This window comes from Phyllobates terribilis, unplaced genomic scaffold (genome assembly GCF_046119375.1).
Source record: "Phyllobates terribilis strain yellow unplaced genomic scaffold, ASM4611937v1 Scaffold_11__3_contigs__length_659146591, whole genome shotgun sequence".
In the NCBI taxonomy this organism is placed as follows: domain Eukaryota; kingdom Metazoa; phylum Chordata; class Amphibia; order Anura; family Dendrobatidae; genus Phyllobates; species Phyllobates terribilis.
The window spans coordinates 178,543,486-178,566,898 of NW_027362771.1; the positions used below are offsets into that span (position 1 = coordinate 178,543,486).

The 23,413-nt window shown below is 41.5% G+C and overlaps 1 protein-coding gene across 3 annotated transcripts in view; it reads right to left on the bottom strand.

Moving 5' to 3' along the window:
• Positions 1 to 23,413, bottom strand: part of SLC38A4 (solute carrier family 38 member 4) — a 254,523-nt gene that overhangs the window by 15,291 nt on the left and 215,819 nt on the right. For all 3 annotated transcript variants that reach the window (XM_073651849.1, XM_073651848.1, XM_073651850.1), the window contains 3 exons: positions 18,342 to 18,421; positions 16,468 to 16,568; positions 12,854 to 12,978 (listed from right to left, as the gene is read on the bottom strand). In XM_073651849.1, the coding sequence (XP_073507950.1) occupies positions 12,854 to 12,978; positions 16,468 to 16,568; positions 18,342 to 18,421 (306 nt within the window). The remainder of the gene's footprint in view (positions 1 to 12,853; positions 12,979 to 16,467; positions 16,569 to 18,341; positions 18,422 to 23,413) is intronic.

The following is a 23,413-nucleotide window of genomic DNA, read 5'->3' on the forward strand; positions in this document are numbered from 1 at the left end:
ATGGCGATCATGTCTAATACTGGCGTGACCCCATGAATTTTGGGCTTGGGGCCAGCTGATAATACCAAGCTGGCCCTAACCCCTTTATTACCCAGTGAGCCACCGCACCAGGGCCCTGGATGAGTTGGGTACAGCGCCAGAAGATGGCGCTTCTATGAACGCGCCATTTTCCGGGGTGGCTGCGGACTGCAATTTGCAGCGGGGGGGGGGGCCCAGAAAGCTTGGGCCTCCCTGCGCTGCAGATTCCAGCCCCCAGCTGCCTAGTTGTACCTGGCTGGACACAAAAATAGGGCGAAGCCCCACGTATTTTTTTTTTAATTATTTCATGAAATTCATGAAATAATTAAGAAAAAAAGGCCTTCCCTATATTGTTGTGTCCGGCCAGGTACAAATAGGCAGCTGGTGGTTGGGGGCAGCCCGTTCCTGCCTGCTGTACCTGGCTGGACACAAATATAGTGCGAAGCCCCAGCCTGCGCTTCTCAGTGTCTGCGGGATGACAGGCTGGATGGCAGCGTTCTGCTGCGGTCCAGCCTGTCATCTCGATGTAGCAGAGCTGAAGCTGTCGTGGGAACCATGGAAAGGTAAGGATGATGTTGCTTTATTATTTTTCTTTTATTGCAGGAGATCGTTGGCTTCAGCTGGAATGGGCGTGATGGTAAGTATGGTTTAATTTAGAACAATAAAGGATTGTGTCTTTATTTCAATTAAAGGATTTTATTCTGGGTGTTTGTGTTTTCTTTTAACTTTGACTATGGGGTTAGTAATGGGGGTGTCTTATAGACGCCTCTCCATTACTAACCTGGGCTTGATGTCAGCTGGCATTATAAGCTGACATCAACCCCAGCCCTATTACCCCCTGCCACCGCACCAGGGCAGCGTGGAAGAGCGAGGCTAAGTGCCAGAATTGGCGCATCCTATGAATGCGCCATTTCTGGGGCGGCTGACGGCTGGTGTTTCTAGCCTGGGAGGGGGCCAATATTCATGGCTCCCTTCCTGGGCTATTAATATCAGCCCCCAGCTGTCTGCCTAGCCTTTGCTAGCTATTAAATTAGGGGGAACCCCACGTCATTTTTTTGGGGGGGTCCCCCATTTTAATAGCTAGTAAAGGCTATGTATTCAGCTGGGGGCTCATATTAGTAGCCTGGGAAGCTCCGTGGGTATTACCCCCTTCCCAGGCTTCAAACATCTGCCCCAGCTGTCTGCTTAACCTCCGCTAGAGACTAAAATTAAGGGGAACCCCACGCCAATTTTTTTTAATAATAAATCCTTTATTTTAATACTAAATGACAAGTACAGTAACCAACACTATCACTGTACTTCATATATATGTGACTGACATGTTTCTATCTATCTAATCTGTGTGAAGCTCTATTCTGTCTGTTATAAATTGTCGGGTACAGATGCTGAATTGCCGGCCGGCTTTCTTAAAGAGACGGTGCATGAAAACACTATTATTTTTTTTAATAAATCCTTTACACTAAATGACAAGTACAGTAAGCAACATTGTCACTGTACTTCATATATATGTGACTGACATGTTTCTATCTATCTAATCTATGTGTGAAGCTCTATTCTGTCTGTTATAAATTGTCGGGTACAGATGCTGAATTGCCGGCCGGCTTTTTTAAAGAGACAGTGCATGAAAACACTATTATATTTTTTAATAAATCCTTTACACTAAATGACAAGTACAGTAAGCAACACTGTCACTGTACTTCATATATATGTGACTGACATGTTTCTATCTATCTAATCTATGTGTGAGGCTCTATTCCTTCTTGTCTAAATTGTCGGGTACCGGTGTATGCCGCTGCTGAATTGCCGGCCGGCTTTTTTAAAGAAAGCGTCTTCTGAGCAGTTTGTCAGCTTTTGGACACCTTTGAAGGTGTTTTCTATGTGTTTCTATGTGTTTTTGTTTGCCTGCCATTGGTTTTAACGGTGTTCGACGGTGTTCTAAGGTGTTCGACGAACAGTTCGACGAACAGTTCCTCGAACATCCCGGTGTTCGACGAACCGAACCGAACCCGAACACTACGGGGGTGGCTCAACACTACTAGAGAAGCCTTATCCCATCTTAAACCATCCACGCTTGCATGGTCTTAATACAGAATCCCCACTTTTTTTAGTAGCATATGTGATAGATTTGACATATTTTCTCAAACTTGCATCACCTATTGGTTAAAAATGTGCCAAAAAATGTGATTAATATATTGATAGATGTTAAGGCTCCACTTAGCCTCCCCTTTTCTTTTTTTCCCAAATTTTTGTCGGAATTTTGCCTGTAGAGCACATCTGCCCCAATGTATTGTAGCTCCTGATGATCAATGAGCATTGTATTTTAAATGAAGAACATAGCTGTACAATAAAGATGAAGTATTCATCTACACGCATTGTTAATGCTACATTAATACATGTACATTACTAATAGTATATCATATTAAGTAACTGTGCCATTAGCAATAATGTGGGCACTGATGGGTTGTGCTATACCATGTAACAGTATACTAGAAAAACATGGTCATAACTTACTATCACAAATATTAATCTTATTAACACAATGTGAAATATTAGGCCACCTGTTTCCTGTTTGTCTGACAGATCCTTTCCGTTCTCTTCTGAAAATTTCATTTCAGGATGTACCATAAAACTATGTTTCCCCAAGAATAAGAACTACCCCGAAATTAAGCACTAGCATGATTTTGCAAGATTTTTGGAGTATGCTTGAAATATAAGCCCTACTCTAAAAATAAGCCCCAGTTACAATTAGTACCTGCGTTGGGGGGAGGGGAACCGGTCAATTGCACAGGGCACCCACTCTCTTACGGAACCCCAGGTTAAAACTGCATCAGAACATTTGGTGACATCAAGGTCATGTGACCATGATGTCACCAAAAGTCCTTTAACTGCAGGAGTCTAGGGAAACTGAAGAGAAGACAGGCTGGTATGTATGTACAGTGTGTGATGACATGATTATATTTATATGAATGTTATTTTTTTTGTTCAAGAATAAATGTGGATTGCTGTTCATGAAAAAAATAAGACATCCCCTGAAAATAAGCTCTAACCAATCTTTTGGAGCAAAAAATAATATAAACACGGTAGTCACAACTAATCATCAAGATTTCACTAGTATAGGGCCGGCGTCAGCACCCGGCGCATCCGGGCAAGTACCGGGGCCCTGAGCAGGCGGGGGGCCCACTCACGGTCGGAGAACCCGCCGGGCTATGGCGGAGGAGAGCGGTGCCAGCGTCCGCCCTTCTCCCCCGCTTGCTTAGGGCCCCGGCAGCCGGATAATTACCTCTCCCTGTGCCTCTGCAGATCCGCTGTCTTCCTGCTGTGCGCTGCCTGTGACGTCTCAGGTCAGAGGGTGCAGTGACGTCTTTCCACCGCGCTCTCCCCTGAGCCATCACAGGCAGCGCAGAGCGGGACGACGCCGGCGACGATGGAGTCCGGAGCAGCGGCAGCAGGTGAGGAGGAGTGAGGTGAGTATTTGATTTTTTTTTTTTAATGTATGGAGGCCTGGGGCATTATATGGGGGGTGACATCCTGCATGGGCCATTATATGGGGGGGGTGACATCCTGCATGGGGCATTATATGGGGGAGTGACATCCTGCATGGGGCATTGTATGGGGTGTGACATCCTGCATGCGGCATTATATGGGGGTGACATCCTGCATGGGGCATTATATAGGGGGTGACATCCTGCATGGGGCATTATATGGGGGGTGACATCCTGCATGGGGCATTATATGGGGGGGACATCCTGCATGGGGCATTATATGGGGGGGTGACATACTGCATGGGGCATTATATGGGGGGTGACATCCTGCATGGGGCATTATATGGGGGGGCATCCTGCATGGAGTATTATATGGGGGGGTGACTTCCTGCATGGGGAATTATATGGGGGATGACATCCTGCATGGGGTATTATATGGGGGGGCATCCTGCATGGAGTATTATATGGGGGGGTGACTTCCTGCATGGGGAATTATATGGGGGGTGACATCCTGCATGGGGCATTATATGGGGGGGCAGGTGACATCCTGCATGGGGCATTATATGGGGGTGACATCCTGCATGGGGCATTATATGGGGGGGTGACATCCTGCATGGGGCATTAAATGAGAGGAGAGGTGGCATCCTGCATGGGGAATTATATGGGGGGTGACATCCTGCTTGGGGCATTATATGGGGGGTGACATCCTGCATGGGGCATTATATAGGGGGTGACATCCTGCATGGGGCATTATATGGGGGGGGTGACATCCTGCATGGGCCATTATATGGGGGGGTGACATCCTGCATGGGGCATTATATGGGGGAGTGACTTCCTGCATGGGGCATTATATGGGGGGTGACATCCTGCATGGGGCATTATATGGGGGGTGATATCCTGCACGGGGCATTATAAGGGGGGGCAGGTGACATCCTGCATGGGGCATTATATGGGGGGTGACATCCTGCATGGGGTATTATATGGGGGGGCATCCTGCATGGAGTATTATATGGGGGGGTGACTTCCTGCATGGGGAATTATATGGGGGGTGACATCCTGCATGGGGCATTATATGGGGGGGTGATATCCTGCATGGGGCATTATATGGGGGGGCAGGTGACATCCTGCATGGGGCATTATATGGGGGTGACATCCTGCATGGGGCATTATATGGGGGGGGTGACATCCTGCATGGGGCATTAAATGAGAGGAGAGGTGGCATCCTGCATGGGGAATTATATGGGGGGTGACATCCTGCTTGGGGCATTATATGGGGGGTGACATCCTGCATGGGGCATTATATGGGGGGGTGATATCCTGCATGGGGCATTATATGGGGGGTGACATCCTGCATGGGCCATTATATGGGGGGTGACATCCTGTATGGGGCATTATATGGGGGGGTGACATCCTGCATGGGGCATTATATGAGAGGAGAGGTGGCATCCTGCATGCGGCATTATATGGGGGGGTGACATCCTGCATGGGGCATTATATAGGGGGTGACATCCTGCATGGGGCATTATATGGGGGGGGTGACATACTGCATGGGGCATTATATGGGGGGGACATCCTGCATGGGGCATTATATGGGGGGTGACATCCTGCATGGGGCATTATATGGGGCGGTGACATCCTGCATGGGGTATTATATGGGGGGCATCCTGCATGGAATATTATATGGGGGGGTGACTTCCTGCATGGGGCATTATATGGGGGATGACATCCTGCATGGGGCATTATATGGGGGGGCAGGTGACATCCTGCATGGGGCATTATATGGGGGTGACATCCTGCATGGGGCATTATATGGGGGGTGACATCCTGCATGGGGTATTATATGGGTGGGTGACATCCTGCATGGGCCATTATATGGGGGGTGACATCCTGCATGGGGCATTATATGAGAGGAGAGGTGGCATCCTGCATGGGGCATTATAACGGGGTGACATCCTGCATGGGGCATTATATGGGGGGGTGACATCCTGCATGGGGCATTATATGGGGGGGTGACATCCTGCATGGGGCATTATATGGGGGGGTGACATCCTGCATGGGGCATTATATGGAAAGGCAGGTGACATCCTGCATGGGGCATTATATGGGGGGTGACATCCTAAATGGGACATTATAGTGGGGGGGTGACATCCTGCATGGGGCATTATAAAGAGGGGGGGTGACATCCTGCATGGGGCATTATATGGTGGGGGAAAGGGACATCCTGCATGGGGCATTATATGGGGGGGTGACAACTTGCATGGGGCATTAAATGGTGGGGGAAAGGGACATCCTGCATGGGGAATTATATGGGGGGGAAAGGGACATCCTGCATGGGGCATTATATGGGGGGGGGGGAAATCCTGCATGGGGCATTATATGGGGGGGTATCCTGCATGGGGCATTATATGGGGGGGAGAAGTGACATCCTGCATGGGGCATTATATGGGGGGGTGACATCCTGCATGGGGCATTATATGGGGGGGTGACATCCTGCATGGGGCATTATATGGGGTGGTGACATCCTTCATGGGGCATTATAAGGGGGGGACAGCCTGTATGGGGCATTATAAGGGGGGAACAGCCTGTATGGGGCATTATAAGGGGGGAACAGCCTGCATAGGGCATTATATGGGGGGGAGGTGACATCCTGCATGGGGCATTATATGGGGGGGAAGGGACATCCTGCATGGGGCATTATATTGGGGGGAAAGGGACATCCTGCATGGGGCATTATATGGGGGGGAGAAGTGACATCCTGCATGGGGTATTATATGGGGGGTGATATCCTGCATGGGGCATTATTTGGGGGGTGACATCTTGCATGGGGAATTATATGGAGGAGAGAAGTGACATCCCGCATGGGGCATTATATGTAGGGTGACATTCTGCATGGGGCATTATAAGGGGGGGAACAGCCTGCATGGGGCTTTATAAGAGGGGAACAGCCTGCATAGGGCATTATGTGGGGGGAACTGTCTGTATGGAGCATTATATGAGGGCCAGTATCCTGTATTGAGCGATATATGGGGGCCAGTATCCTGTACGGAGCGTTATATGGGGGCCAGTATTCTGTACGGAGCATTATATGGGGCCAGTATTCTGTATGGAGCGTTATATGGGGGCCAGTATTCCGTATGGAGCTTTATATGGGGGCCAGTATTCCGTATGGAGCATTTTATGGGGGCCAGTATCCTGTATGGAGCATTTTATGGGGGCCAGTATACTGTGTGGAGCGATTCACCGGTTTCTGAGCTATTGTGGAATTTACAATAGATATATCTCATGTAATGTAAGAAGTGAAATCTTTGCATTGTACTATATATATATATATTTCTCTGTGGTATCTGTGCATCATGAATCGTGGTATGTGTTAAAGTGGCCCACTGAGACTCTTTCGGCCAGGGCCCAAAAAAACCTGGAGCCGCCCCTGCACTAGTATTCTAAAAAACAACCTTGAAATCTATTAAGATAATATTTACCTACACAAATTATATGAGACAGTTTTCTAGAACTCACTTACGCAACCATTATGTAACTGGTGTAACAAGTGATCATGGGACATGTGGAGGAGGCCTTTTGGTTGAGGTAGCAAAGTGCAAGTTCAGGGCTGAAGACAAATCAATAAATGTAGATACACAATATCGGTACAGATACGGATACTAATAAACATGCAGAAATGTATACAGACAGACAGACTGGAGTGCCAAGTGCCCACCAGTAACATTGACTCTGTGGGCCTCCAGCTCAGCTACATGCAAATATTCCATTACTCTCATTCACAAATTTACCTACAGTATGCTTCAATATAATAATTAACTGGGTAGATTGTTGAATGAATGAATGAATGAATGAATGATGAGATACTGGCTTGGTCAGTACATAGCAAATTATGTGACAGTTACTGCTCATTTAGGAGGGTGGGGACAGTTGACTGCAGATGAAGGTCTTTATCTTCTTCACAAGACTCTGAATACTCTACGTCATGTAAGTAGGCTCATTACATGCTTGACATTGACTTATAAGGTAACAACCCCTAAAAGGTGGCACTGGAGAGGCAATTTGCATACTCGTGGAAAAGTTGTATGTGTATATGTACACACATAAATATCGACACACATACATAAAGTACAAAAGGGCACATTCCATGAGCTAAATACATCGCCTAATTTACTATAAATAGGTATAAATATTGTTCCAGTGTTAGACCCTAAATCTGATTCACTGATATAACGTTTGGTTACCAAAGGGGCCTCGTCACAGTACAATATATTTTGTACCCAAAAAACCCTCAATCAAAGTTTGAATCTTCTAAAATATATGCACAATGAGCTGAATTAATCAACTTAGGACTATGACCAAGTTTTAGAGTTTGTTCTGTGCTGTAGATACCAAGCACTTACATTGCACAATGTGCAGTAACAAACTACTGCCAACTGGCAACATGCTTGCTGGTCAGGTAAGAGCCATCTACATGGGGGGCCCCGGACTTCAGATGTGTACTGAACAATCTGTAATAGATCATTCTGTATGCATAGGCTGCCATTGTTCTCAGCAGCATGAGTCCTGTTTATGCATGAATGATGATATTTTGTGTAGCACAAAAGATCATATCACCCTACAAATGAGCATTTTGTGCGTTCACCTGGTGATCTGTAGCCTGATTATTGGGAAATGAGTGTTCATAGGAATTCTTGTTTACGAAAATCATTCAGTGTAAATGGCCTTAAAAAGTACCTATCACCATTCTGGGGCTGCCCTTTTTATTTAATAAAACAGTGGACAGCCTTGGATTGGGGATTTTTTTTAAATACCATCTAGTAAGAAAACTGATTAGAAGGATCCTTGATGTTCCCTGAAATGGTCCAACTTTTTAGAAAAGTCGGATGTTTAATTTTTGTGGGATCCCAACATACAGAACGGTGTCAAACGACCCTCTTCTTTCTGCTAATCCAGCAGAGCTTTCTACTTTCTTTAGCTGTTGCTGAACAGTAACATCATTACAGCGGTTACCATTTAGCAACAGTTTAGTACAGTACAGGGCAGTATTTGATTGGTTGAAGGAGTGACATATAAATCTTTACATTCATAGACCTTACTTTCGTGGTACTGTGGAGTAAGGACTAGTACTATTCAGGGGGGTGCTGACTGATCTTGTCTCTCTGATGGAGCAGTTACAATGGATGTAACCATCTGTCAGAAGACAGCACTTCTGGGGTTCCCAACGTCCCATGATTTTGACCATTATTTTTACGATCTCTGCAAAAAAATTGTTGCAAATCCTTATACTGCATATCTTTGATATTAATATAGTAATATTATACTGGTGATTGCAATAGCTGAAAGCAGAGGTATAGTAAAATATAGTATTGTTAGTGCATGCCCTTATTATCTCTCCCTACCTGTGACCTTACACCTCGCAGTGTTGCACCCCTCCAATCAATCCTTAACTCTGCTGTCCGAACACCCCCCCTTTACTCTTCTGCTTCTCCACTTGGCATTCTCTTTACCAGCTACTAGTGTTGAGCGAGTATGTTCTATTAACCCTTTTGCCGAGTATGCTCTCGTGTGCATGATTTGCAACTGTTTGACAGCTTTATTACATGTGAGGAATGTCTATTTCTTACACATTCCTCACATGTAATAAAGCTGTCAAACAGTTGCAAATCATGCACACGGGAGCGATTTAACCTTATCACCGAGCAGCTGTAAATACTTGGAGCTCGGCCCGAGCATACTCGGAACAGAACATACTCGCTCAACACTACCGGCTACTCATTACCCTGAGAATTCAGTGTAGACTACTAGCAATGACTTACAAGACCGTCCATAACCTGTCCCCTGCATACATCTCCAAACTAATCTCCAGCCACCACCCCACATATAATTTCAATTCCCCATGAGATCTAATTTTTACCTCTCTTTGTCTATTCGTCACACAATTGTCTCCAAGAATTCTCCCATGCATTCTCCATACTATGGAACTTGTTACATCAATCAATCAGACTCTCCCCATTTTTTGAAGACTCATCTCTGGTAATGCCTACAACCGGCAACAACTCTGCCGCCACCACATTACCAAAGCAGCAGTTTCTGCCCCCACCTACTGTCTTCTTCCCCTCCCCTGTAAGCCCTCGTGGCCAGAGTCTTCCAGTCTGTCACTTGTACAGTGCCCTAAAGCTAAGCAGTCTATAAATTAATAATAATAGTAAAAATAATAATTCATTCAGCATCACAATGTTTATTGATCACCAATCAAAAGGATGGAGTGACATATATTATATATTGTTTCTGTACAAAGGAGAACCCAAATAGAAGAGCTAGATAACAAAAAAAAAAATCACACCACATTGTGCTTTGCTACACCTCACCCCTGAGAGCCATCATCCTCTGGACCCTAAATACATATGTATTGTATATAGTGAAATCTTTGAGATGACCATCCAAAAATCCCAACTCAAGTGAGAGGCCAATATTCACAGAAGAATACTATGAAATCCATATTTTACTGCATTCTCCCCTAGGTATTCATGAGGAGGTGACATATGACCTTGGTGAGCTGAGATTGATAAATACAGGGTCTGATGCTTGGGAAAAGATTCTCATTTTCTGCCCCAGGCGGAATAAACAAGTGAGATCGCCCACAACTGAATGTCAAAATTTCCATTTTCTATCTATTTGGGGAATTTGTGGCTTACAGTTCTCCCCTTTAAGTTATCAGATCTTTTAGTCTATAGATGTAATAGAAGCTCTATTAATTAGTATTTCTATAGAGACAATCCCCCCACCTTGGAATGTATTTTGTGAACTGCCTTTGAGCTATTTTACATTCTTTAGCGTTAATGTCTCCTACTTGCTGACAAGATTTATCCCGAGTGACAGGTAAAACATGTTCTCTTGCATTTATTGCAGTCTGAACGATAGGTCACTTTAAAGGCTTCGGTTACAGTTATGCATTTGACTCCAACAAATTCTTAATGATAAATAATAAATGACATAACTAATATAATAAGACTTGTAATTAATTGGTTTAGCACACAGCTCTGCAACTAAGACGTTACAGCAGTGTCTCCGAGAAAACATTTTTAACATTTTGTGGGAAGAAGATTATATTTAGAGCACATGGAAAGTAATACTGCCATAAGAAGCCAACAGCTGCCCTAAATCTTCACAGCCAAGTGTCCAGTGAAAGCTATTGCTAAGAATATTCATCTCTAGCTTTTACTACATGAAAACTATGAACATGACACTAGAGGGCGCTATAGATAAGGAAGCTTATACTAGAGATTTCCTACAGTTACATGCTATACCTGATCGCTTACATTAATATTTTATTCTTTTAGAATGGCAATATTCATTTAAAATGTCACTTTAAACAAGGTTTATTCACCCCAGATCATGTTCTACTTTTAACCCCTTCACGACAATTTCTGTTTTTGCGTTTTCCGTTTTTTTCCTCCCCTTCTTCCCAAAGCCATAACTCTTTTATTTTTCTGTCCACATAGGCATATAAGGGCTTTTTTTTTCTGTAACGAGTTGTACTTTTGAAAGACACTATCAATTTTACTACATAGTGTACTCAAAAACAGGAAAAAAATTCCAAGTGAAATTGTGACACAAGTCTGACATTGTTTTTTGGGAACTGTTTTTACAGTGTACATTTTGCAGTAAAAAAGACCATCCAATATGATTCTCCGCCTCAATACGATTATGCTGATACCAAACATGACCAGGTTTTTTTATTATTTTAGTGGTGAAAAAAAAATTTGAAGTTTGCAAAAAAAAATTTGGGGCTTGTGTCACCATATTTTGAGACCTATAACATTTTTATTTTTCAATGATAGAGCTGTGTGGAGGCTTGTTTCTTGCAGAATGAGATTACGTTTTTATTAGTACAATTTGTGAATAGATGTGACTTTATAATCGCTTGTTACAGCATTTTTTGTGGAATTGCAGAGACCAAAAAAACGTTATTTTGGCGTTCTTGAATTTTTTCTGTGTACGGCGTTTATCGATTTTTTTAATTGTTTTTATATTTTGATAGATCAAAATTTTCTGAGCGGGCCGATACCATATATGTGTATATATGTGTATATGTAGTTTATTATATATATATATATATATATATATATATATATATATATATCTATCTTTATTTTCAATGGGGGGAAATGGGAATGATTTGAACTTTTATTTATTTTTATTTTTTTCATATTTTTTAAAACTTTTTTTTTTTACTTTTTACTGATCTTGTTAGCCCCCTTAGGGGACTTGAAGATGCAACAGCATCATTGCACATAGCAGAAATGACAGTCTATTTTGAAACCCTGCCACAGGCAGGGTTTGAAAGGAGCTCTGTAATGACAAGCACGGGGGTCATCAGCTTACCCCCGGCTGTCATGACAACCCATTGGCAACCCGCGATCACGTCACATCGGCGCGTGTTAAATGCCGCTGTCTGAGATTGACAGTGGAATTTAACAAGATAACAAGTTAACATTGCTCCATCCACACTTTTTAGGGGCAGGTCCTAGCTGTAATACTCAGCCATCACCTTCCGGGTATGGGACGGGCTCGCTGTGTGAGCCCGTTCCATACACCCGCTTCTGACATGTGCTGTGTATATATGGTGCATGTCATGAAAGGGTTAAACTTCTGAACATGGATTCAGAAAAACTAGATTTATGTCCTACCAGTAATTATTATTTATTTTACTCACTTATCTAGTGCCATTAATTCCACAGCACTTTACATACACTATCATTACTGTCCCCATTGGGGCTCACAATCTACATTCCCTATCAGTATGTCTTTGGAGTGTGGGAGGAAATCGGAGAACCTGGAGGAAACCCACACAAACACGAGGAGAACATACAAACTCCTTCTAGATGTCTTGGTGGGATTTGAACCCAGGACCCCAGCGCTGCAAGGCTGCAGTGCTAACTACTAAGCTGTAACATTGACTCTGAGAGGGGGTCACTGTTCAGTTACATGCAGATATTACATTACCCTCATTCACAAATTTTCCTCTGCTTTTATATAACGATATATGCTAAATAGTTTAGAATCAAATGTATTGGGCTAACTCATGTTGGGGGTAAGTGACTCACTCCTGCACAGGGGCCTACCGGGGGATTCACCTGTTCTCCCGTGGGCCAGTCCGAGCCTGGATGCAAAGTGATATGCATTGTCGGGTTCTGGAGCTCAGTTCATAAAAATGTATGCCACTTGTTGTTCAAGGTCCAAACTGGTGGCAGCTACAGGCACAAATCTAATAAACGCCTACATATATTTACACAACATAACATAATATAAACCTTTTAAAAAAAAAACTTTAGGTGTAAAGAAATACTTACAGGAAATAATACAATTGGTACTGTCAAGGTAACAGCCACAAGCACAGCCACGCGAACACAAAGAAGAAGGGAATCAAATTTATACACTTTTGTGTAAGTGTGAAGCAATTCATCTTGAACTTCACCTGCAAGATTTTATGGAAACATAAAAAAAGATTAGAAAATAATAACTAATTGACTTCTAGTGTTTTTTTCCCATTATGGAGGCTTATTTAGATAAGATATAATGTATCTTTCTTTATCCTTGTCTGTTTTTAGGAGCCGAATCTCAGATAAAAAATATACAAATGTTTCCTGAGTTATTATTACTGCTAAAAGCAAACACTCTTTCCAATGGATGTGCAATTCTTTCTTTTAGCATGAGGTTACATCATTTTAAAGACAAAGTTAGAAATTGTTTGAGAAAGTTTACAAACTTTGGTAACTCTGTGATTAACGATATACATTATGAAATCATAAGATGGTTCTCCCTAGGTTCATTGACATCGCTCTGAGGTATAATTTCTACTTACAGCTAGAATGTGTGCTCCTTCCATTAATTATAGGCATGAAACTATTGGCTGTCTGTCTGGATTTCAGAACAGCAGGGAACAAAAGTGTTTTGAGTTCATGAGTGCCTATTCAAAAATCTTAAATGAAGGATATAGAGCCAGTGGTGCAATTTGTAGGGGTGGGGGCACATTGGCGGTTGCCCGGGATGCCAAATTTTATGTGGGCAGAAAATTTCAGAGTCCCTTGCACCAACTGTTACATGATCCAGTGCATTGAGCTGCACCAACATGTCACTTTTTTTTGGCTAGAGCTAGGGTTAGGGCTAAATCTGGAGTTAGGGATAGGACTCAAGTTAGATTTAGGGCTAGGGAAATACAACAGTGCATAAGTTTTTTTTCTTTTCTTCTTATTCTCTTTTTCTTTTAATTTTTATCTCAGATTTCTGTTAAAAAAAGCATAAAAAACTAGAGGGTCAAAGGGCAAACTATAATTATATCAGTATTTTCTTAAAATGTAATACATGTGGTTTGAAACTCAGGGGTTCAATACTGAACTAGTGGTATGGACTCAGAGAGTGCTAACTGTCCAAAGTAAGGGGGCATAGAGTAAATGCTTTATTGAGCAATGATATGTTGAAATTTCTGTGTCCTGAAGTGACCAGCTGCAGCTACACTGAACTAATAGTAGAGTGGAAAGTGATCCATTCCACTGCCAGGTACTGGAAGAGTCCTATTACCTATTAAACAAGACCTGGACATTTTGGCTCTGCAACGTTACGTTCCAGTTTAATAATTAATAGCACTGCAGGCTTATTGTACAAAATATACCAATTTTCCTATTAGGAAGAATGATCAATGTGACATTTATTCCTTAGATTGTTGAATTGTAAAGAGCTCGCTTTGAATTGGAAAGTGCTGCGGAATATGTTGGTGCTATATTAATAGCGATTATTGTTATTAAATGGTACATAAATGGATATTAAAATATTTGCTTTGTCTGAGTTTTGTATTTTGTATATGGATTAGCTTGCTGTCTCTTTCCTTTGTATGAAAAAGTCTGCAAATTGCCTTTTCAGAGAGGAAAAGGACTTGCACTCTAGTGCCACCTATTGGAAGTAACAATCCTAAAAGTCAATATCGACCCTTTAACGAGCCTTGCCATATGACTTAGGATAAAATCCAAACCAGAATCTCAATTCGCAGGCACAGTATTTTGGGGTTTTACCCCTTGTCAGACTTTTCACTGACAAGGGGCAATACCCTGAAACACTGTGTCACTATACATGGCGATGCAGGAGACTAGCTCCGCCCCCCAAGTGACGTCACTGGTCTCGGCCGTGAATAGGGACACCATTTTGTCCCTGACTTATTACTATTCATCTAAGCAGACAACAGAGCACACACAGGGGAGGCAGCGCTGTATGTACATTGCACAGGGGAGACAGAGCAACAGCAGGGACAGCACTGCCCCTGAAACGAGTGTTACTGATGACGCTTTGCTTCATGGAGGGGGCAGAGAGAGCGGCAGCCTCTGCCCGTTGCTCTGATGATGCTCCGTTTGAGCATTCCAGCATGCACTGGGATATTCAATTGAATCATCATCACACGGGAAGTAGAGAAAAAAAATACAATAGCTCTTAGACAGCGTAGTTAGGGAATGGTAGGGAATTTTTTAAGCAAGTATATTAGAAAATAGCTTAGTTTATAGCATCAAATAGATAGGGAGTTAGGAGCTCCCCTTTAAGACTCTCACCTAGCCAAATCAGATCTCAAACTTTGCACTGATGAGGGGTAATACCTCGAAACCCCGTGACAAATTGAGATTATGGTTTGTCTTTTATCCTAAGTCATATGGCAAGGGTCGATATTGACTTTTAGGATTCCCACTTCCAATAAGTGGCACTAGAGCTCTAGTCCTCTTCCTCTCTGAAGTTTTAATATACATAATTAATTTCCCAGAGGAGCATTGCATGGCATATAAGTCTTTTCACTCTGACATGCCAGGCCTGGCTTGTCACTCTCCACAAGGTAAAACGTTACCCCTTAGATCCTATGAAAAAATCTGAAAGATCTGTTATTTTTGGTTTCTCACGTGAAAATGATATGAGCAATAAACTCTATATAAAAATTCCTGATATTTAAGTTCTTCAACCAAAGGTGAATGAAATTATATTTTAGTATAAACTGTGAAACTTAATAATTGATCCATGAAGAACAGTAAAATAAGATGATTTTAAAACTGTCCATAGACATACAATGCCAAGCAAAATAAACTGTAGCAGAGTAATCTAAACTTTGTTTCTTAAGTTTAACCTGATTCTACTTATGTGGCGCACCCAAGTGGTGCCAAAGTGCATAGCTGCAAATGTTCTTGTTGCTCTAGGAGGATGTGGGCACCAGGATTTATAGATGAGCATTGGCTCAACATGGTGCTGAGGTTATGATAATCTCAATTCCTGATGTTATTTTGCATGATACGGAGAAATTGAAAGTATTGTCAGCATTTTCATATGGCTAGTATATAAAGTAAATTGACCACTGATAAATGTTCTATCTATCTATCTATCTATCTATCTATCTATCTATCTATCTATCTATCCATCTATAAAGGCAGTTTGAACAAAGATTATTTTTTTACAATTGACTTAGTAGGAAATTCAAGTTTTTTCCATATACTCTTCTAGTGTCACCAATAAAAAAACAAGATGACAAGTATTGTTATTTTACCAGCAAAAGGAGTAATATTCACTGTACCAATCCCCTGCCACTCTGGTGCTGACACTTTCCTTGTCCTTTACCAGTCTCTGTTCACACACGACTTGTATGCTGCAACCAATCACTAGCTGTAGCAGTGACATGTCGACAGCACTGCTGCTGTCAGTAACTGTCTGCAATGGTCACATGTTGTGGGTAAACAGAGACCGGTGGGGCACAAGAAAAGCATTTGTATAGTATAACTCATTTTGTTATACCATACCACTGGAAACTGATTGTAAATAAATTATGGGGTTGGAACAACCCTTCAAATTGAATGTTTGATGACTGAATGTAAGATGATATATTTTATAAACAGGGTTTCCCCGACAATTTATAATTAAGTAACATATTAGTTTTTCTACTTACCATAAAATGTAAGATAACCAAAAAGTGCAGCTAACAGATACATTGCCAGCATTGCAGCTATTGACAAATTGGAGACATTCTGCATTTTCCTTCGGGAACGGCTACAAGGAGATAATTAAAATGCATGTCAGGCTATCATGAGACATTACTGGAATAAGCTAATTAGAAAATGCAAAGAGAATCACTCTGTCCATCATTCCCTAGAATACTGCTGCTCTTATCCTACCCTGTATACTCCATTACTTTTTTTGTACTAAGTATAATATGTCTTCTATGGCTTCTATGTAATAATATTCATTTTATGTTTTCAAATTTATAATACTCGATATTCACTTGTATACTTTGCCAATTGTACTACTACATCTTACACCAATATCCTGATAATTTACAGTACATTAATATATTTTCTTCTATCTTCTAGATTGAACATTTCTTTCTAATGTTTAAAGGGAACCTAAATGGTGAATCAAGATGGAGCAGGACTCTAAATCAAAGTATGGCTCTGGTCCATCATTGACAGCAGATATATTTTACTCTCAAACACTGTACATTTCGGGGAAAACTACACTTTAAGACCGGCTGGGGAATCTGTCATTCGGGTGACTAGTCCAAGAGGCTCCCCACCCCGCGCTCCCTGAGTGACAGGTCTCCCCACAAGTGTGTATAGGGAGGACCTGCCAGTAAAGATACTATTTTAGATTGTTACTAAATACAAATACCAAGCAAAAATAGCCTTAATTGTACACTAAGGCTATGTTCACACACGTTGTGTTTGGCAGCGTATTTTGCAGCAGAATTTTATGCAAATTTTCAGCTGCGTCTAGCAGTACCAGCAAAGTCTATGAGAAACCAGAGTTCTCTGTTCACACATGTTGCTTTTTGTTTCCTGCGTATTTTCTGTCTTGCCTGCGTATTTGGAAAATAGAGCATGTCACTTCTTTCAGAGTTTCTGCAGCAGAAAACGCACCTGCGTTTTTGCTGCATATTTGCAGCGTTTTTTCACCCATAGGAAGTAATGGGTGGTCAAAAAAATGCAGCAAAAATCCAGCAAAAATGCACCAAAAAACACACCAAAACCTGCATTTTTAACGCAGCTGTCTTCCTGCCAGAGAAAAGTTAGCAGCAGATTTACAGCAGAAAAAAAACACAATGTGTGTGAACATAGCCTAAAACGGACTTCTTGAACTATTAGGGACTTTTCACATGTAGCTTTTTTTATGCATTTTTTTCTGCATGAAAAATAAAGGCTATGGTCAGAAAACACAGTGGATAGTTCATATGTTTTTGATGCTTTTTTTTTACACTTTTTTATGCTTTTTTGATGCTTTTTGGTGCTAAGCCATTTTTCAATGGGAAAACACTGCAGTAAAAACTCTGAAAGAATTGGCATGCTGTGTTTTTTTTAACTTAATTTACTGGGTGCAGCAGCCATTATGGAGTCACAGTTTTCTCTGCTGTAGATCTAGCAGAGCTCAGTTGTTGAGCTGTGTATAACCTCACACACACCGCTGCTTCTGTGATCAATGTAGTAGCAGAGAGCTGCTAATCATTTCTGGGTGAGTGGTTGGACTACAATGCACGAGGCCAGTTGTTCTGTAGTGATAATCTCCTGCTCATAAAACACTGATTATGTTGAAACAGCAAAACACAGCCCTGTATGTGACACATCACTGTAATCAGGGTCTTTGCTCCTACATTATAGTGCGCTCAGACTACATAGCAAAAACCCGCTGACAAACTCCTTTTAATGCAGAATAATGAGGTTTTTTTTCATTTCTTGCAATTCTCCTTTTTAACCCACATGGATTAGACCTAATATTCATCACATTTTATGTTTTCCTACAGGATTTATTAACCACTTGTCAACCTCCTACCTTTTGAGCTCACTGTAGATCGGTAAGACCTCTGGATGGCACACAAAAGCAAAGGCCAATATTGGAATAGCATAAGCCGTCTGAAAGATATAAAGCCAGCCAGTTATTTTCCAGAAGCAAAGTGCTCCAATGTTTAAATAATTCTGCAAATATCATATTTTCATAATGTAAGTGCAATGGCATTTCAATAAGCTAGCTGAAAAAATACATTTCATTAGATAGTCAAAATGGATTTTTTGAAGAGATTCATTATTACTGTATGTGAATATGTCTTATGCAACAGTACTAAATGTGCTCTAAGATGGTAACATAATCCAAGTCAAAAATGGAGCTGATCTGAAGGTCCATGGCTGCAGTGTGGCTAGGTTTGTTTACAACGTCTGCATAGCATGCTATATAGACAGTACATATATAGAATCACTGCTTCCATATAGCAACTATATATATTTCAGAGTGAAAACAAATACAGCCCCCTGAGGTTATGGTCTTCAAAATACACACAGGTTGACATCCAATATTTAGTGCTGTACTATAATACACACAGTATATACACAAGCGTGTATGTGTGTGTGTGTATATATATACATATACAGTACAGACCAAAAGTTTGGACACACCTTCTCATTTAAAGATTTTTCTGTATTTTCATGACTATGAAAATTGTACATGCACACTGAAGGCATCAGAACTATGAATTAAGACATGTGGAATTATATACTTAACAAAAAAGTGTGAAACAACTGAAAATATGTCTTATATTCTAGGTTATTCATAGTAGCCACCTTTTGCTTTGATGACTGCTTTGCACACTCTTGGCATTCTCTTGATGAGCTTCAAGAGGTAGTCACCGGAAAGGACAATCACGGGGGTCATCAGCTGACCCCCGGCTGTCATGACAACCCATTGGCAACCCGTGATCACGTCACATCGGCGCGTGTTAAATGCCGCTGTCTGAGATTGACAGTGGAATTTAACAAGATAAGCCCGTTCCATGCACCCGCTTCTGACATGTGCTGTGTATATATGGTGCATGTCATGAAAGGGTTAAACTTCTGAACATGGATTCAGAAAAACTAGATCTATGTCCTACCAATAATTATTATTTATTTTACTCACTTATCTAGTGCCATTAATTCCACAGCACTTTACATACACTATCATTACTGTCCCCATTGGGGCTCACAATCTGCATTCCCTATCAGTATGTCTTTGGCGTGTGTGAGGAAACCGGAGAACCCGGAGGAAACCCACACAAACACGGGGAGAACATACAAACTCTATATTCTAGGTTCTTCAAAGTAGCCACCTTTTGCTTTGACGACTGCTTTGCACACTCTTGGCATTCTCTTGATGAGCTTCAAGAGGTAGTCACCGGAAATGGTTTTCACTTCACAGGTGTGCCCTGTCAGGTTTAATAAGTGGGATTTCTTGCCTTATAAATGGAGTTGGGACCATCAGTTGTGTTGTGCAGAAGTCAGGTGGATACACAGCTGATAGTCCTACTGAATAGACTGTTAGAATTTGTATTATGGCAAGAAAAAGCAGCTAAGTAAAGAAAAACGAGTGGCCATGATTACTTTAAGAAATGAAGGTCAGTCAGTCCGAAAAATTGGGAAAACTTTGAAAGTGTCCACAAGTGCAGATGCGAAAACCATCAAGCTCTACAAAGAAACTGGCTCACATGAGGACCGCCCCAGGAAAGGAAAACCAAGAGTCACCTCTGCTTCTGAGGATAAGTTTCTCCGAGTCACCAGCCTCAGAAATCGCAGGTTAACAGCAGCACAGATTAGAGACCAGGTCAATGCCACACAGAGTTCTAACAACAGATACATCTCTTCAACAACTGTTAAGAGGAGACTTTGAGCAGCAGGCCTTCATGGTAAAATAGCTGCTAGGAAACCACTGCTAAGGACAGGCAACAAGCAGAAGAGACTTGTTTGGGCTAAAGAACACAAGGAATGGACGTTAGACCAGTGGAAATCTGCGCTTTGGTCTGATGAGTCCAAATTTGAGATCTTTGGTTCCAAACACAATGTCTTTGTGCGACACAGAAAAGGTGAACGGATGGACTCTACATGCCTGGTTCCCACCGTAAAGCATGGAGGAGGAGGTGTGATGGTGTGGGGGTGCTTTGCTGGTGACACTGTTGGGGATTTATTCAAAATTGAAGGCATACTGAACCAGCATGGCTACCACAGCATCTTGCAGTGGCATGCTATTCCATCCGGTTTGCGTTTAGTTGGACCATCATTTATTTTTCAACAGGACAAGGACCCCAAACACACCTCCAGGCTGTGTAAGGGCTATTTGACCAAGAAGGAGAGTGATTTGGTGCTACGCCAGATGACCTGGCCTCCACAGTCACCAGACCTGAACCCAATTGAGATGGTTTGGGGTGAGCTGGACCGCACAGTGAAGGCAAAAGGGCCAACAAGTGCTAAGCATCTCTGGGAACTCCTTCAAGATTGTTGGAAGCCCATTTCCGGTGACTACCTCTTGAAGCTCATCAAGAGAATGCCAAAAGTGTGCAAAGCAGTCATCAAAGCAAAAGGTGGCTACTTTGAAGAACCTAGAATATAAGACATATTTTCAGCTGTTTCACACTTTTTTGTTAAGTATATAATTCCACATGTGTTAATTCATAGTTTTGATGCCTTCAGTGTGAATGTACAATTTTCATAGTCATGAAAATACAGAAAAATCTTTAAATGAGAAGGTGTGTCCAAACTTTTGGTCTGTACTGTATATATGTATATATATATACAGTATATGTGTATATGTATATATACATACTGTACATACATACAAATATATATATATTTATATGGTATTATTTTGTAAATTGATACAAATAAACTATTAATACTTTTATTTTTTGAAACATTGTGATAATTATGTTTTTTTCACACCTGCCTAAAATGTTTGCACAGTACTGTAAATATATAATAGTGAGTTATTTTGTATTTACAGTACCATATTTTATATTTAACCTCTTAGTGCAAATATTAATAGTTTATTATTAGCAATTAACAAAATGCAAAGTGAATGAACAAAAGAGAGATCTAATATCTTTATTTGGTGTGACCACTCTTTGCCTTCAAAAGAGGATCAATTCTAGATACAAGTGTACACAGTTTTTGAAAGAACGCAGCAGTTGGTTCATTCTAAAAATCTTGGAGAACTAACCACAGATCTTCTGTTTATGTAGTAGGGTTTTACAGATCCTTCTGTCTCTTCATGTAATCCAAGACAGATTTGATGATGTTGAGATTAGGGGTCTACGGTGGCCATATCATCACTTCCAGGACACCTTGTTCTTCTTTACGCTGAAGATAGTGCTTAATGACATTGGTTGTATGTTTGGGGTCATTGTCCTGCTTGCAAACTAAATTTGGAGACAATCAGACATCTCCATGATGGTACTGCATGATGATAAGTATCTGCCTGTATTTCTTAGAATTTAGGACACTATTAATCTTGACAAATCCACAACTCCATTTGCTGAATGCATCCACAAATTTGTAAGAAACCCTCACCATACTTCAGTGTTGTCTGCAGGCACTCATTATTGTACGGCTCTCCAGCCCTTCAGCGAACATGGTGCTTTCTGTTACAGCCAAATATTTCACATTTTAAATCATCTATCCAGAACAACTGCTGCCATTTTTCTGTATCTCAGTTCATGTTTTTGAGCATAGTTGAGTTGCTTGGCCTTGTATCCATGTATGTTTTTTTGGCTGGAAGAAATATAAAGACTATAAAGTCCATGAAGACCACTTCTGGCCAGAATTCTTTGCCCAGTAAATGGGTGTAATTGTGTATCACTGGTTGCTGCCAGTTCTGAGCTGATAGTAAGCAAACTTGGAGATGAAAGTGGATGTAAAACTTTGCTGCCGAAAATCGAATATATAATAGTAGACCAGATGCAGTATGGAAGCGGTTTTATTTGTCAACTTGTTTCAAGGTGATCATACCTCTTCATCAGGACAAAAAATGATAGCTATCATTGTGGTTTTATTCTGATGAAAAGGTATGATCACCTCGCAATGCGTTCACAAATAAAACCGCATCCATACTGCATCTGGTCTACTATTATACAGTATACTTGATTTTCGGCAGCACAGTTTTACATCCACTTTCATCTCCAAGTTTGCTTACTATCAGCTCGGAACTGGCAGCAACCAGTGGTACACAATTACACCCATTTACTGGTCAAAGAATTCTGGCCAGAAGTGGTCTTTAAGGACTTTATATTTCTTCCAGCTAAAAAAACATACATGGATACAAGGCCAAGCAACTCAACTATGCTCAAAAACATGAACTGAGATACAGAAAAATGGCAGCAGTTGTTCTGGATAGATGATTTAAAATGTGAAATATTAGTCTGTAACAGAAAGCACCATGCTCGCTGAAGGGCTGAAGAGCCGTACAATAATGAGTGCCTGCATGATCACCTCGAAACGCATTGACAAATAAAACCGCGTCCATACCGCATCTGGTCTCCTATTGTACATTGTGTTTTCGGCAGCGCAGTTTTACATCCACCTTTATCTCCAAGTTTGCTTACTGTCTGTTTGGTGGATCTGCAGCAGCCCTCTTTGCTTACAAGCTAACAAAGGGGTTGTGATTTTCACAACCCCCACAGGTGAGCAAATCCCATTTTACTCTTTCTTTTGTAATCCGCATAAAACCCTCTTGCATTTATTGTCATTCCAGTTTTCATTTACACAGTTCTGAGCTAATAGCACTGCTCGACATATTCCGATTTTGAAAGGAAGTAACCATGATGTGTCTTTCATCTGTGTCACTAAGTTTCCTTGGCTGACCATTAAGTGTATAGTCCTCAATATTGCCCATTTTATTTGGTGTTCTCAATGCTCAGAAATACAGGCAGATCCATATCCAACATATAATACCATCATGGAGGTATCTGATTGGCTCCAAATGTATTCTGCAGCAGGACAACAACCCCACACCTACAGCCAATGTCATTAAGAACGATCTACAGTGTAATGAAGAAAAGGAGTCCTAGAAGTGATGATATGGCCTCCATAGAGCCCAAATCTTAATAT